At 45.3% G+C, this 14,303-nt stretch overlaps 4 protein-coding genes across 6 annotated transcripts; 2 read left to right on the forward strand and 2 right to left on the reverse strand.

Annotated features, from left to right (window-relative positions):
• Positions 1 to 506: 506 nt before the first annotated feature.
• On the reverse strand, positions 507 to 2,999 carry LOC106657700 (N-sulphoglucosamine sulphohydrolase). The gene is made up of 9 exons (XM_014379338.2): positions 2,803 to 2,999; positions 2,405 to 2,534; positions 2,029 to 2,319; positions 1,724 to 1,962; positions 1,491 to 1,610; positions 1,225 to 1,416; positions 974 to 1,146; positions 764 to 913; positions 507 to 689 (listed from the first exon to the last, which is right to left on the reverse strand). Exons 1-9 carry the CDS (start codon positions 2,885 to 2,887, stop codon positions 546 to 548), a joined length of 1,524 nt encoding a protein of 507 aa, XP_014234824.1. The 5' UTR covers positions 2,888 to 2,999; the 3' UTR covers positions 507 to 545.
• A 147-nt stretch (positions 3,000 to 3,146) lies between these two features.
• On the forward strand, positions 3,147 to 5,271 carry LOC106657702 (phosphomannomutase). Of its 2 annotated transcripts, none has more exons than XM_014379342.2 (5): positions 3,147 to 3,347; positions 3,774 to 3,842; positions 3,955 to 4,149; positions 4,228 to 4,495; positions 4,578 to 5,271. In XM_014379342.2, the coding sequence occupies exons 2-5, from the start codon at positions 3,786 to 3,788 to the stop codon at positions 4,820 to 4,822; spliced, it is 765 nt and encodes a 254-aa protein (XP_014234828.1). In that variant the 5' UTR covers positions 3,147 to 3,347; positions 3,774 to 3,785; the 3' UTR covers positions 4,823 to 5,271. The 2 variants fall into 2 exon arrangements, with proteins under 2 accessions (XP_014234828.1, XP_014234829.1); XM_014379343.2 differs by having other exon boundaries at positions 3,170 to 3,322.
• Positions 5,272 to 5,515: 244 nt separating this feature from the next.
• On the reverse strand, positions 5,516 to 9,446 carry LOC106657698 (methylglutaconyl-CoA hydratase, mitochondrial-like). 2 transcript variants are annotated; one of them, XM_014379335.2, is made up of 3 exons: positions 8,867 to 9,446; positions 6,257 to 7,103; positions 5,516 to 5,755 (listed from the first exon to the last, which is right to left on the reverse strand). In XM_014379335.2, exons 2-3 carry the CDS (start codon positions 7,018 to 7,020, stop codon positions 5,596 to 5,598), a joined length of 924 nt encoding a protein of 307 aa, XP_014234821.1. In that variant the 5' UTR covers positions 7,021 to 7,103; positions 8,867 to 9,446; the 3' UTR covers positions 5,516 to 5,595. The 2 variants fall into 2 exon arrangements, with proteins under 2 accessions (XP_014234821.1, XP_014234822.1); XM_014379336.2 differs by lacking the exon at positions 8,867 to 9,446 and adding an exon at positions 8,224 to 8,562.
• Positions 9,447 to 11,750: 2,304 nt separating this feature from the next.
• On the forward strand, positions 11,751 to 12,515 carry LOC106657666. Its single transcript, XM_014379287.1, has 3 exons — positions 11,751 to 11,996; positions 12,061 to 12,256; positions 12,340 to 12,515. The coding sequence occupies exons 1-3, from the start codon at positions 11,751 to 11,753 to the stop codon at positions 12,513 to 12,515; spliced, it is 618 nt and encodes a 205-aa protein (XP_014234773.1).
• Positions 12,516 to 14,303: the final 1,788 nt, after the last annotated feature.

Below are 14,303 nucleotides of genomic sequence, written 5' to 3' on the forward strand. Positions count from 1 at the left end.
GAACATGTGATCGATCGTTTGAAAGTATACTTTTTTGCTTTATTTTTTACAGACACTTTTATTAATTTTCATTCAGTTACAAAACAACAATAAGCTGTGCACTTGTTATGTTTATGCGCAATTTACATAACTCCAATGGGCCCTACTTAATTGTTGGGTTTATTTTCTGCCTCATACTTATGGTACAAATTAAACAGATATATGACAACAAAACAAAAATCAACAGATACAATGGCTATCATCAATTTGTAAGCATGAAATTTTCAATGAAACTTTTTCAGTGCCTTCAATCTAATCATCAAATTCAATATCAATTAATTTATTTTTTAGATGAATGAGATATCATCTGATATGGTTGATGTCGAAGAGTCAGTTAATAAGACATTTACATATGTACATCGATTGAATGAAGTATTACTGAAAAACAACGATAAAAAAGACAAGCGCACGCAAAGACCAGTATCAAAATATACTAGAGACTAATTAGATATTTAAAGGTAATTGATTTTTATTAAAATTTTAATAAATGGGTTTTGCCACTATTTCTAGAAAGCAAGTGAATCCATGCATTGAAGGTTATTTTTGTCGCCATTGAATGGTTCCAAAACTCCACCAGGAGAACAGATCCATGGATCTTTAGTCTTCTTTTGCCACTCAAAGAGTCTATTTTTAAGCTCGTCGAATGTTGACTGTAAATCATAGAAATTTTAGTCAAACATGAGATAAACTTTTCAAAAAGAGTCAGTTTGACAATTGTACATACTTTCATAGATTTCTTGAGAGCAATATTATTCTGTTCCTCTGGATTGTATTTTAAATCATACAATTCCCATTCTGGGCGATAATAATAATTCTTCAAAAAATTTTTATACCATACAAGTGGTTGCTGGCTACGTGTTCTATTGAGCATATCCTGAAAACAAGTTTTACTCGCAATAGAATCCAGTTGAAATTAGTCATACATGAGTCTTACCTGGAACGTATCAGAAATGAAAAGATCTTGGTCGATGGGGAATGGCATTTTGAAATTCAAATTGTGTATGAGTTTGTATCTCTTTGTTCTAATGGTTCTCATGGGATAATACATGGTAACTTCATGATGAATTTGACTAGCGAACACTGCCGTCTGATTGTCATCTGCGGGTTCTGCAAAGGAACGGAAGTTGACTTGTAAAAGCCGCAAATAACATTACAAGTCGCGGTTCTCGTAACGCATTATTATACCTTCTTTGAGCAAGGGCAAGAGCGATTTTCCCGTGAGATTGGCAGCGTGCTTCTTGACTTTTCGAGCGTCCTTGATGCCGAACCAGTCGAGCAAAGTCGGCGTGATGTCGAGCAGTGACGTCATGCTGTGCGTGGCTTCGTTTTTCCGATCTTTGTGTACCGGTGACGATATGATCATTGGTTCGGCCATACCTGTCAAGCACATTCATCGATCATTAGCCCGTAATATTTCTATGAAAATAAAATTAATTGTATATCGTCCGAACCTGGGTCGTAAAGGTTGGTTCTTCCACTGGGGAACGGTATGCCATTGTCACTGGTGTAAATGACCAAAGTGTCGTTCTTGAATCCAGCATTTTCCAGCTCTTTCATGAGCAAACCGACTCCTGGTGAAAGTTAGCGTAAAATTGCGATAAGCTGATTGGGTGGGAGAAAGAAGGCTACTAGCTGCCTGCGTACAATTAGGTTTAAACGTATAATAAGGTAAAACAATGAAAACCTTGATCCAATCGCGACATGGTGGTGTACTGCGCGGCTATTTCACGCCTGGCCGACTCGGTATCCGGCACGAAGTACGGCACCTTGACCTGCTGCCAGTCGTAGTAGACGGGGTTCCAATCGGGTATCTTACCCATGCCCGGCTGGCCGTTGCCGAATTTCTCGCAAAAGTTGCCGAACTCCGGATGAGTGTGGCCGCAGCGATGAGGATCGTGAAAAGCCACGTAGAGGAAGAAGGGCCTAAAACGAGAAATCCCATAATGGTTCCGTCGTCTTTTATCGCGAATTATTAATAACATTACTCACTGGCTGCGATTCTGCGTGGCGAGAAATTCCCGCGCCAGCTCCTTGATGCGGCTGATGTTGCGTCCGACTTGGAGGATCGACTCAGTCTCCTCGGTGTGGGCGAAATCGAAGGGATAGGCCGAGTTGGGACCGACGTGCTTCTTGCCGATTATGCCCGTGCGGATCTTCATCTTTCTCAGGAGCTTCGGCAGGCTCTGGACTTTGTCGAACGAGTCGAAGTGGTGCACGCCCTGGTGCAGTCCGTACATTCCGTTCTGGTGGCTCGGCAGGCCCGTCAAAAGGGACGCTCGGCTATGCGCGAATCCAACGATCGGGTTCGTTATCGAGTAAGTGGTCGATCAGGCTGATAGAAATAGAAGTAAATTCAAATACATACCTCGGGGAGCAGCTGCTGACCGAAGTGTAGGCGTTGTTGAAAATCAAGCCATCCTTGGCCAGTGCGTCGAGATTCGGCGTCTGGCAGATTTTATTCAAGTAGGAGCCCATCTCGAAGCCGGCATCGTCGCCTGTAATAAACAGCAAGTCGGTGAAACGTTTTACGAGACGCACTTGTCGTGTAGAGTACTTTGCAATTGCAAAATCTCCGTTTCTCTCTCTCTCTTTCTTTCTTTCTCACTTTAACGTTAAACCCATTAGGGCAAAAAGAAAGCTCGTAATCCTCTTTGGCTCTTGGGCGTAAAGCCCGCTTAACTCGGATCGCAAGTATCGGGCTGCGAGTGCGCTCTACGCGCATAAGTAGAGAAAAAAAAGTAATAATCTTTGAGTAATTCTTACCGAGCATGAGAAGAACATTTTTCGGTTTATCGGCCGCTGCTGCGACGAGCGCCAGGAACGCTAGCATGAAAAATCGTCCGCCCATCGTTTCGAAAAGCTTTTTTTCACCCGTTCATGAAAAATCGAAACTGCGTGTATTTGTTCGGGCGATTTATATCGATGTAATAGGCAAAGCCCGATAAGATGTCGAGGCGTAAACAGAGCTCACGAGCGCCTTTACAGCGACAACAATTCACATTAAAACGACTCACACACGCGTCAAAGTCTCATAGAGTAAAACCTTCAACGAAGCAGCAGTAGTAGCAGCGCCGACGCGTTTATGCGCGTATAATATCGTATTATATTATCGCTCCGTTCAGTACTGCGGTCCACGTTTGGTTCTGCTCGTTGCTGCGGCTGCTACTTACTGCTCCAGCGATACATATACACATTATTTTTTTTTTTTTTATTTCTCCTGCGCGCGTGTACAAGAAAGTTTCTTCTCGCTCTGTCGTCGTCGTGCTGCCGCTGCCGAGCAACAGTGAGTGAACTCCGACAACGTTTATGTGTGTATCCAATCCTTTCACTTCTGTGCAAGCCGTATCTCACTGCGCGCAGCTCCAGTAGTCTGCATTAGTTGTTGTTGCTTCGCCTTTTTTTACTTCGCGATAAAATATTTATATGCGAGACTCTCTGACGTATGGAAGTACGTTAACGTTAAAACCTTGACCGACGGGCGTATGTGTGAGGTTGCTTATTTATCGCTCGGCTTCTCTCGATTTTCTCTCTTTTCGACTCTATGATGCATTTTGGACGATGGATTTTTATGGAAAAAATTTCGGAGCTCTGACCGGCTTTTTGTGTACATTGCCAATGCCGTCTGTTTGTATACGTGTGCGCGAGTCATTAAACTGGATGCATGTGACTGTCGGCGCGGCTGTCAACCTTACAGGCGCACACCTTACTGATCGATCTTTTTAACTACATTGCAGATACAATTCATCATGCCGAAAATTTGCTGCCTCTTCGACGTCGACGGTACGCTCACAAAACCGTTACAGGTACGCGCGCTTTATTTTTCTCTTATCTTTTAATATCGGCGCGAAATGGCGCCGAATTCGAATTAACGACTCGGAGTCTTATTTTTATTCTTTCTCTTTTGGATTTTGACAGTGCATCGATCCCGAGCTCGACGATTACATCCAAAACACGCTGAGAAAGGATGTCGACGTCGCGGTGGTCGGCGGCTCGGACCTCGCGAAAATTAAGCGCCAATTGGGCGGCGACGAGATCTTCGAAAAGTACGACTACGTGTTCGCCGAGAACGGATTGATCGGCTACAGAGGTGCCAAACAGTTACCGTCTCAGGTAATTAAATGACTTCCCTCCTGCAGGCACCAATTTTTTTATTATCTCGCGCGCTGATCCACGATCGTAAATTCGCAGACGCTGCAAAAGACCCTCGGCGAGGATACCGTGCAGGAATTCGTGAATTTCACGCTGCGATATCTCTCGGAGATAAGGCTGCCCTTCAAGCGGGGAACTTTCATCGAGTTTCGCACGGGCATGTTCAACATCTCGCCGGTCGGCCGCAACTGCAGCAAGGAGGAGCGCGACCAGTTCGAGCAGTACGACAAGGAGCATCACGTGCGCGCCAAAGTCATCCAAGCGCTCAAGAAGGAATTCCCCGATCTGGCCTTGACCTACAGCATAGGTGAGCAATAGCGCGATACTCTAGTTCTGTAATTGCACAACGAGTACATTTGTTCTTGCTGTTTTTTTTTTCGCTCACGCAGGTGGACAGATATCGTTCGACGTATTCCCCGCTGGTTGGGACAAGACCTACTGCTTGAAGCACGTGCAGGGCTACGACGAGATTCACTTTTTCGGCGACAAGACTTGGGAGGGCGGCAACGATTACGAGATCTACGAGAGCGATCTGACGGTCGGCCATCGGGTCACGGGGCCCAAAGATACCCTGCAGCAGCTCAAGGTGCTCATGAGCGTGCTGGACGAGAGGAGAAACAAAGAAACGCTCTAGAGTTCTAAGTTTGATATGTCGTAGCATATGATGCACACTTTTTTATCGTGTAAATAGTTACAGCGAATAATTCTCTTCGTGTTGATTTTAGAAATATTTTGTACATGTTTTACTATATTATTGTTGTTACTTATGTAAAGCATACACACATGCACATTATCTCTTACACACACGTGCGCATACTATATTGTTCATGAGACATTCCTTTGTACAATAACATGATACGTCGACGTGATGATAATATGCGTATTCAATTTATATTTAACAAATATAAGGCATTTTTAATATTACTGTTATCTGATTTAATCAGTGTAAAAGCTATGTAAAGCGTCGGTAAAAACAAACACTTACGCTGTAAAGAGTAAATTGTGATGATTCCAAGCGAGAAAAAAAGGTCACTGCTTTTCATATACAAATTATTTTAATTATATCTCAAATAAATCTTGAACATTTATAAAATACAAATTCTAGTTCCTCCAGAGCAACACAAAAATATAAAAATTTTACATGAAATGGTTTTTAAAATTAATTTAGTATCTATAATAATTCGCTTATCGTGATATTTTTATAACTAATTAATAATAGTAATAAGCATCTTCGTGTCCGACCCCGTTACCTCGTTAACAGCAATTGTACACTCTAACGTAATATTAAACGCGTGCGAGAAGAGTAGATTATTTAAGAAAAAAGAAATAATAATGCGCAGAGTTGATTATTTATAAATAAACAATGTACAAAGATACGAATGATCGTGCGTGGAGCGATAGCGAGAATCACACCCCTCGGTAAACCGGCGCGCGTTTCGAGGCGAAGGCGGCCAAGCCCTCCAATCTGTCCTCCGTGTCCAAGAGTCTCGAGTAGCACTCCTTCTCGATTTCCAGGGCTTCGTCTATGGGCGCCTCTGTGCCTCTGTTTATCGCTTCCTTTGCCATTCTGTAAAAAAAATGTATACATTCATAATTGTTATCGATATTTTATATACGGTCATTTTTCGTGCACGCGCGTATACTGTACAAAAGCGCGCAAAGTACGCGTCTCGAGTTTGAAAAACCAGTCGATCGGATGTCGCGCGACGCAGATTTTACCGGCCACGCTTTTACCGCTCACATGCGCTGGACAACTTTTGAATGTGTTGGTTCGTTATATAAATTCCGGATTTCTCGATTATGCCCTCTTCGATCGCTACGGCCGCGTCGCGTATTGACGAACGCGCGTAAAAATAAGATTTCCCCGATTATGCATTATTTCTTTTCGTGCTTGTTTTTGCGTTCCCGAGGGCTATTTCCGTAAAACCAGTATTATTGAGGCGAACGTTTATTCTAAATCTCGAGTAATTGCGTGCGCGTGAAAAAATTTGCCTCGACGTACTTTAAGCCGCACATAAAAAAACAACGCCTTGCATTGATTCATTCACATAGTTAAAATTGAACTGACCTAACGCCAATGGGACCATTGGGAAGTATCTCCCTGGCGAGAGTCAAGGCCTCCTGATAAGCCGCGTCGCCTTGGCGGTTCTGATCAACGAGCCGATTGATCAGACCCAATCGGTGGGCTTCCGCGCCGTCGAAGATACGGGCCGTGTAAATGAGCTCCTTGGCGAGGCTCGGCCCGATGAGTCTCGGCAGCCGCTGAGTGCCTCCAGCGCCGGGGATTATGGCGAGCTTCGTCTCGACGAGGCCCATCTTGGCGTCGGCCGCTGCGGTTCTCAGGTCGCAGGCCAGGGCCATCTCCAGTCCGCCGCCGAGCGCCACACCGTCGATGGCTGATATGACGGGGGCCTTGATGACCTCGATCCTGTGAAAGAGGCTCCTGAGCGAGGACACGAAGCTGGCCACCTCCTGGGGCTGCATGTGGGACCTCTCGCGCAGATCGGCCCCGGCGCAGAAGCACTTGGGCACGAGGCTCCTGAGCACGAGCACGCGCACCTTGTCGTCCTTCTTCACGTGCTCGATCGCCTCGGTGAGCTGGTCGACGAGTCGCCGACCGAAGGCGTTGCGCGACTCGGGCCGATTCAGGCCCAGAACGACGATGCCGTTGTCCTTGCCGTCGAGGTACTTGAGCACGACCTCTCGCTGCTGCTGCTGCTGTTGTTGGCTCTGTCTGTCTTCGGATTGGCGGATCTTCGTCTGGGTCTGAGTGGACAGGGCTCTGAAGGCGAAGTTGCTCAGAAAGCGAGCCGGACGAATTATCAAGGCCATTGTGTGCGAGACTGGACGAGCTGGCTCGTGTCGATAGATAAGCGGCTGCTACTACTCGGCTCGAGTAGATGCGGAGATGAAAGCTGCGAACGAGAGAGACAGTGATAAATGGTCGATCGGCAGATCGATGACTGCTTATACGTCAAATGGCCGCGTAACGCATTTACAACAAAGATTCAAGGTTGATCGTTACGACTCGAACGAGCGAGCGACGATCGAGGTCTGCGGCTCGACTCGCTTTTCCCTAGGCATTTTTCTATGTTGCACAAAACGCACCGTCTTATACGCGATGTATATAGGTGAGTCGCGAGTCGCTGCAAAGAAAACAACGAGCTCACGTTTGTTATGATGTAAAATTTAATCCGTGGATTATGAATACGTGCAGGAAAGTATCTGCGATCGACTTGCACCCACTACCGATCGTCTTATCGATTTTCACGGTTGCAACTCTCTGGAGCAAAGCCGCAGCGAAAATATCCTATTTGCGTACTGTACAACTCCTTGTACAACGATCAAGCTCTTTCGTATGTGATTCGCTCATATTATTATCGGAAAAAACAACAACAACATCTGAATCATAGGTCGCTTGTGCGCGCGTGCACGCCGCGGTTTGTTTGGAAAACGTCGAGCAAGAATAACAAATCGCGACGAATAAAAAAAACTCGCGCGATAAGACTTTCCTGATTTATTTAAGCTTTTCGAGACGCGCACCACAATACGCGGAGAGCCGAGTGCAGCTGATCGTACTCGTATGCTTCGGCGCAGCTCATGTTTATTCGCTAAAAATTATTATAATTACAAATTTTTTCTTTGTGTCTCGAAGTGACTTTTGCGCGCTTCTATAAATATAAGCTCCAAAGTAAGCCGAGGAAGGAAAAAAAATAACCGAGAGACATATAATGTAGCCTGTGTCGTTAAACAAAAACGTATCGTCCGAGGCTCTTTGGAGGCTCGTTCCTCGCTATTATGTTAATGTCATAATTTCCTATTCAAATTTAATGCTAATTAGGTAAACGCGTACGTGTGTATTCGCGCACACACACACACTCATCATATGTGTTACGTACGTGTGCGTTGCAAAACTTTCGCTGCCATTTATAAATATATTATATATACGCATCGCGCAAATATACGTACACGTACGTGTAGTATATAATATATAAGATTGCCGATCGCATCGCGGCCTATGTGTACAATATTTACCCAGAACAGTTGCAGATTTCTTGATCTTCTCAAATACGTCTGGGACGACGTGCGCTCACGAGAGATAGAGATAACTGCGCGGATGATACATTGTATTCGCAATAATTACGCCTATCTTTAAGCGCATCTTAAACTAAAGGTACGTGGTCGCGGCGTGACGATAAGGTGCAGGCATTATCGCGCGCGGAGCTCTTACGATAAAGCCAAACACGACTGCGTGTACTTAATACTTTTTTTTTTCACGCATCCTACATTGGAAAAATGAACGTATGCGTATAACGAGAGATGAGCGGGTCGAAAAACAAACAGCCTTGAAAGAGAGAGACGATAAAGAAAAGACTCGACTGTTGATGATCGTTGCAAATGTGTATATAAAAAAAAAAGACCGAAGAAATAAAAACAAATTGTGCGGAGTCACATTAAACGTAGCGAGCGTCGCGGCGATTATTCGGCTCATCGGCGGGCGAAAAAAACACACTTGCGGCATTATGTAATTGATAAGGAAATCGACTCGAGCATAACAAGCTCGCGGGCTCGAGAGAAATAAAAAAATCGTACGTTAATAACGCGAGCAAATGTAAACACGCCTTACATTACGCTCGTATATGCGGGTAAAAAAGTATGGAAAAAGGGTCGTACTCACCGAAGGTGTGGACGCGCACCGATCAGAAAAATCGCTGCCTAAAAGCCAACTGCTGCAAGTACGTGGTACGATTATGTCTTTTGTCCCATGGCTCGTTATCGGCTCGGCGTCGACTTTCGCGGCTCGTGCGTATATATGAAAATATATATCGATCGCTGCTGCGCCTATGCGTGCGTTTTTGCACCGCCGCCGCTGCTGCTGTTGTGGCTGACGCTGCGCCAAGTGCGGAGGCCGGTCCCAGACGCTCGCGCAGACACGAAACGGCGCGAGGCAGAAAAATGAGAAAGCAAAGAAAGTTTTTTTCTTTTTAATCAGTCGCGCGAGTGCTATATACGCGTACACACATTCGCGCGCGCACACACACACGAGCTACATATGCGTATTTTCCATTTTTGCCGAAGCTCGAGCGCGCGGCCGAGGTGGGGTGCAGTTGCGACTCTGCCGATCGCTCAAGTATATGATCGCTTATACGTGAGCTCCGCTCGAGCCGTTTCTACGCGCAACTCTTCGTATATATGTGTATTCGCGAGCCGACCGATCGCTGCACACTACTCTGCACTACGGATGCTGCTGGTGATGGCGAATCCATGCACGCGAGACTTCATTTGCACACAACCACAGATAAATCGCATCGAGTCCCGTACATCTACACATGCGCTTGCGAATCCCTCCCACTCGTATATCATTTACGAAGCGCTCTTGAGCTCGTCGTTTACGCATTTTGCATGAGATGATAGATCGCGCGATCGAACGTGTCTTGTTGTTGTTGCTATTCGCTGCCTCGTCATTTTAAGATGATGATCGGTACTCGAGGATCCACAGAGCCACTTCACTTTATCAAGGCCCAACGGATAAAAAAAGCTCTTATCGCTTATATTTTTCATTTTTGACCACTTGGGCAGAATGTCCACTTGTGATCTTTATCGAGATGAGTCGTTAAAAAAAAAGTATCTACCACTGTGTGTCGTTGAGTCAGGAGTTTTGAGATTCATCGCAGCTTTCGTTCGAAATGAAACGACGTGCGACATTTTGTGATGAGAAAACGCTTGTATCGACTGAAGGTGTAACTGTCACTTACCTTTGGTAAAAAATCGTCCCGGAGGCAAGCGGAATACTTCTTACCGGTTATCGGTAGGTTTCAAAATTGTCTTTTACCTTTTCGGCAAGTATCATCATTTTTGGAGGACATGGTACATCGATGTTTTTATCATAATAAACAATGGCCAATAAATTGAAGGCCTTTAAAGTAAAAAAATTTACGACCTTATTACTCGAATCTTTGAAATTCATAAAATAGCCATTGAAAGTTCGAGGTACAAAGAAGAAATGATTTACTTATACGTAAATGAGGATTAACAGTAGGTTGCACAATGAGACTATCGCTGATATAAATTTCATGCGACGGCGATAAATGTCAACGTTTGAAATACTTTTCCGCTCGTGCATTCAGGCAGTTTCTTATACGACCTATATAAACTTTTAACAATAGCAGCGTCGAAAGTATTTTTTTATTTTTCAGCCCTTTGAGCAACCTGTCGATTTGTATCCAGTACTTTCTTCTTCTATACGTCGCTTCAAAGGAAAAAAAACAAAGCTTCAATAACAATCGTCTAATGTTTCTTTTGAGCTTTGAAAACAAACGATGAACAAAAAGAAAAGAAACGAAACGAAAATCTGAAGTCCAAGAAGACACGGAGCAATTGTGCAATTTTAATCTTTACGTTAGATGCTCACAGAGGTATACTTTTTTAAATTTCCAATTGAACGAAAATAATAAAAACGAAAGTGCTTTGATGGCACTTTTGGGAAATTGTAAAGGAATTACGCAATCGACTCGATAATTAGCTTTCGTTATGACGTATTTTTGTCTAATCATCTCTCTTGAAAAAATCCTCAGACGTCATAGAGCACTTGTCGCGCAGGTAATTCCATCCCATTAGGACATTGAATTGACCATTGAGTAGGACAATGTGTCGCGCATCGACACGTACCTACATGCTTATACACGAGTATAGGTGACGACGACGACGACGACGACGACGAGAGAAGGAATCTTCATTTTTAGAAGAGAAAGTTGGCGCTCTCGGCGTGCGCGTTCGACGGTGAAAGTTTTCGGTTTCAATCGCCAATCGGTGTGTATATATGCTGCGCGCAATAATTGTGTATATCTATATATGACACGATGTGCGTATACACATCTCATATGTGTATTATATCTATAAGTACAGTTCGATGCCTGTTGATTTACAACTCGAACGAGTGTAAATTTGCCCGCGCGGGTACGTGTAGGTATATAAAGCGCGCCAAGTGTCCGCGTAATATAGGTCAGATGATACGCGCATACATTTATCATACATAAGCACTCGCGAGCCAGGCATCAGGAAAAAAGATCCCATTCACGCGGCACACGGAGAGCAGAGTAGCGTTTACCTACACGCGTTTACACGCGTGAGCGCGGACTATTCGCGTAAATGGATACCCGACTCGGGAGTAATGGCATAGTCGTTGCTCCGCTATATTACTGGCCGATCTCTCTCGCCCATAGGCAAATTAGCTCGCTCGTTCGCGCGGCCAACGAGAGCAAGAGAGAGATAATTCGCAAATCGAGCGAGCTAATTGAATAATCGGATCGATTATGAGGCAGCTCTCGAAGCGGAAGTCGCTCTTCTCTGCCCGCGCGTTTCGCAGCTTTTTTCCCATCGTCATCGCCACCGGGCATTGTTATGGCCTGGACTGCATCAGGTGGCGCGGCGGCTCGAAAGCAGACGCCTAATCGCGCTCCGACGTGCATTTGTTTCTGCCGACACTTCGCTCTATAACCTTTGTTTACTAGCATCAGCAGCAGCAAGAGTGAAATCTTCCGCAGCTTTCGGATATCGGTAGAATGTTGAGGCAATTGACGCGAGTTTACGGAGCGAGGCGTTTGGGTCAGCTGCAGGCGAGGCGCTCGGCGTCCCACGGCAACGGCGAGGGTCCGCTCACCGTCTCGGGGGGTGCACCCAAGGACAAGGCCATCATAGGCAATCGCGAGATCGTCAGCCACGGCTGCAACGGCCTCGCCATTTACAACGACGACGAGAACTATCCCTTCCCGGCCATACGCTACAAGGAGCCCGACCCGGATATCGCCGTAAGTTCGGCCTGCAAGCTCGACCTGCTACGATGGTATTTCATTTGTAGGAATCGCTGTTTAGGCACTGAGAGAAAAAGAACGCGGCGACTGGAGAGATCTGTCGATCGAGGAGAAAAAGTGCCTGTACAGGGCGAGCTTTTGTCAGACCTTCGCCGAGTTCGCCTACGCCCCCGACACCCACTGGAAGTCCACCGTAGGATCTGTGCTAATCGGCCTTGCCTGCAGCCTCTGGCTCTTCATGTATTACTTGGACCACAGTACGATCGATCAGATTTGTTATTGATCTTTTTTTTTATGTTGACACCTCCATGTAAACGAGTCTTTTTCTATCTTCCCGTAGTAGTCAATCCACTGCCGGACTCGTTCAGGCCGGAAGCTAGAATAGCCCAGTACAATCGAATGGTCGATCTGAACATAGCCCCGTTCCAGAAGATACCCGTCCCACCCGGAGCAGAGCCACGCGTCCACCCCAAGAATGCCGAAATGCTCAAAAAATTGCTCAATCAAGTCCCTTAGCTTGTAATTTGACTAATAAAATCGTTCCTTCTCTTTTTAAACGATTTAGACAGTTGTCTTGATGAGTGAAACGTCGGGCTGCCTCCTCGCGAAGGCGAATTAAGCTCGATCGAGGTCGTTTACGTTTGAATCGTCGTCGTGGAGCGGAGTCATCGGTAGCAACGTAGTAGCAAAGAAAGAAGCGGAACGAGTTCGGTGTAAAAAAAAAAAAAAAAAGACAGAGAAAAGAATGTCGAGCGAAAATGCCAGCTTTTTTGCTCGCACGAGAGGCGCACGTCAAAATCGAAATTCCAAGGGAAGCTGCTGCGTTTTCTCATCTCTCACTCGGACTGGGAGCTGATGTTTGTACGTACATAAGCGCGCGTGCAGCATCTCTACACTCGTGTATAAGAGAATCGCTGGCCGTATAGTAGCAACAAACGAAAGAAGAAAATAAGTAAAGAATCTCTTTCTCTTTGCGAGCGAGTCCGAGAGGAAGAGAGAGATGACGTCCGAAATGAATTTGTGTGCGAGTGTGTACGCACGACCGGAGCAAAGGAAACACAAAAAAAGCTTCGATCGTGAAATACCACGCCGAACAACGAAAAAAAAAAAGTCAATGCAATTTTTGTCGAAGGTGCGATGTATATATCAGGGCATTTGCATTCGCGTATAATGTGGAGTAGAGTCCAGCGATCGGCGAACGAGTTACCGATTGGAATTCGTACTCGTAAGAATGTGCCATAGTGCCACACAGAGCCAACTCGCGTCGCGCATATCCTGATTACTAATACATTACGCGTGCCTCGCTGCGAATTCGTGTGTGTGCGCCAATGCTAATATCATATACAGCAGGTATATAGTCAGGTATGTATAGAGAAATAGCGAGAGAGGAGAGGAGCGCGATCAGCATCATGACGACGACGACGACTGTACGCGGCGGCGGCGATCAACGAGTCGCGGACTACTTCGACGACGACGCGGCTCTTTCTCTCTTTTATATTATAAACGCCGAGGCAAGGCAAGGCTTAAGCGAGCGAGCGAGCGAACGGACGGTGACACCAAATCCCATATTTCCTCGTGCGGATGCTTCACTTTCTGATAGCTGCGCGACTGTGTGTGTGTGTGTGTCCTGCACAGCGGAGAACCCGTTTTACGACGTTGATACATACACACACACACACAACGATATGCAGCCGCGATCATCCACCGCGCAGACGAGCCAATATTTATCATGCACAAAAGGGACTTTCGATTCGATCGACGTCTAATGCTCTCGGGGATTTTATAATCTCGCATTTTGCCGTATTACTCATAGAGAAACGAGCCAATAACTGAATCAACTTTTCGTCACTTCGACGCCTGCGTGTCTCACCTAAAGAAAGAAAGTTTCGTTGCGAAATCATTTTGATTCTCTTCGATTAGAAGTAATACCGATTCCCGTACAAGCTTGTCTCCCTCGTAACATAATTTTTTTCTTCTTCTTCGACTCGTAAATATCGGAATTCGGTCAAGGTGACAAATATTCTTTTTTTTTCGATCCAATTCATCGAAGCTTGGTTCAATATCAATACGACTTTTTACAACTTTCTCGTGTATTTTTCTCGGACTCATATTTTCATTTGACGATCGCTCCTGCTCCTGCTGCTGCTGCTGCCGCTGACGTCAAAATTGCCTCTTCCGTGTGTATTTGTGTGTACATGTATCCGTGACGTACGCTTCAAATTCTACGGGAACGATGTCTTAAAAAAAAAAAAAATTATTTCACAAAATAAGATGAGACATTTTTTAACGTACATCCCGTTATGA

Source organism: Trichogramma pretiosum, unplaced genomic scaffold (assembly GCF_000599845.2).
Source record: "Trichogramma pretiosum strain Unisexual culture from Peru unplaced genomic scaffold, Tpre_2.0 scaffold71, whole genome shotgun sequence".
Taxonomy (NCBI): Eukaryota; Metazoa; Arthropoda; class Insecta; order Hymenoptera; family Trichogrammatidae; genus Trichogramma; species Trichogramma pretiosum.

Bases quoted from the DNA above. Each gene is read 5' to 3' on its own strand.
- LOC106657666 (XM_014379287.1), top strand. From the start codon at position 11,751: ATGTTGAGGCAATTGACGCGAGTTTACGGAGCGAGGCGTTTGGGTCAG. The intron at 11,997-12,060 runs GTAAGTTCGGCC...ATCGCTGTTTAG, and splicing joins AGCCCGACCCGGATATCGCC to GCACTGAGAGAAAAAGAACG. The intron at 12,257-12,339 runs GTACGATCGATC...ATCTTCCCGTAG, and splicing joins CATGTATTACTTGGACCACA to TAGTCAATCCACTGCCGGAC.
- LOC106657698 (XM_014379335.2), bottom strand. From the start codon at position 7,020: ATGGCCTTGATAATTCGTCCGGCTCGCTTTCTGAGCAACTTCGCCTTC. The intron at 5,756-6,256 runs GTCAGTTCAATT...TTTTTTTTACAG, and splicing joins AATGGTCCCATTGGCGTTAG to AATGGCAAAGGAAGCGATAA.
- LOC106657700 (XM_014379338.2), bottom strand. From the start codon at position 2,887: ATGGGCGGACGATTTTTCATGCTAGCGTTCCTGGCGCTCGTCGCAGCA. The intron at 2,320-2,404 runs GTATGTATTTGA...ATTCGCGCATAG, and splicing joins GTCAGCAGCTGCTCCCCGAG to CCGAGCGTCCCTTTTGACGG. The intron at 914-973 runs GTAAGACTCATG...ACTTGTTTTCAG, and splicing joins TCATTTCTGATACGTTCCAG to GATATGCTCAATAGAACACG.
- LOC106657702 (XM_014379342.2), top strand. From the start codon at position 3,786: ATGCCGAAAATTTGCTGCCTCTTCGACGTCGACGGTACGCTCACAAAA. The intron at 3,843-3,954 runs GTACGCGCGCTT...GGATTTTGACAG, and splicing joins CGCTCACAAAACCGTTACAG to TGCATCGATCCCGAGCTCGA. The intron at 4,150-4,227 runs GTAATTAAATGA...GTAAATTCGCAG, and splicing joins CCAAACAGTTACCGTCTCAG to ACGCTGCAAAAGACCCTCGG.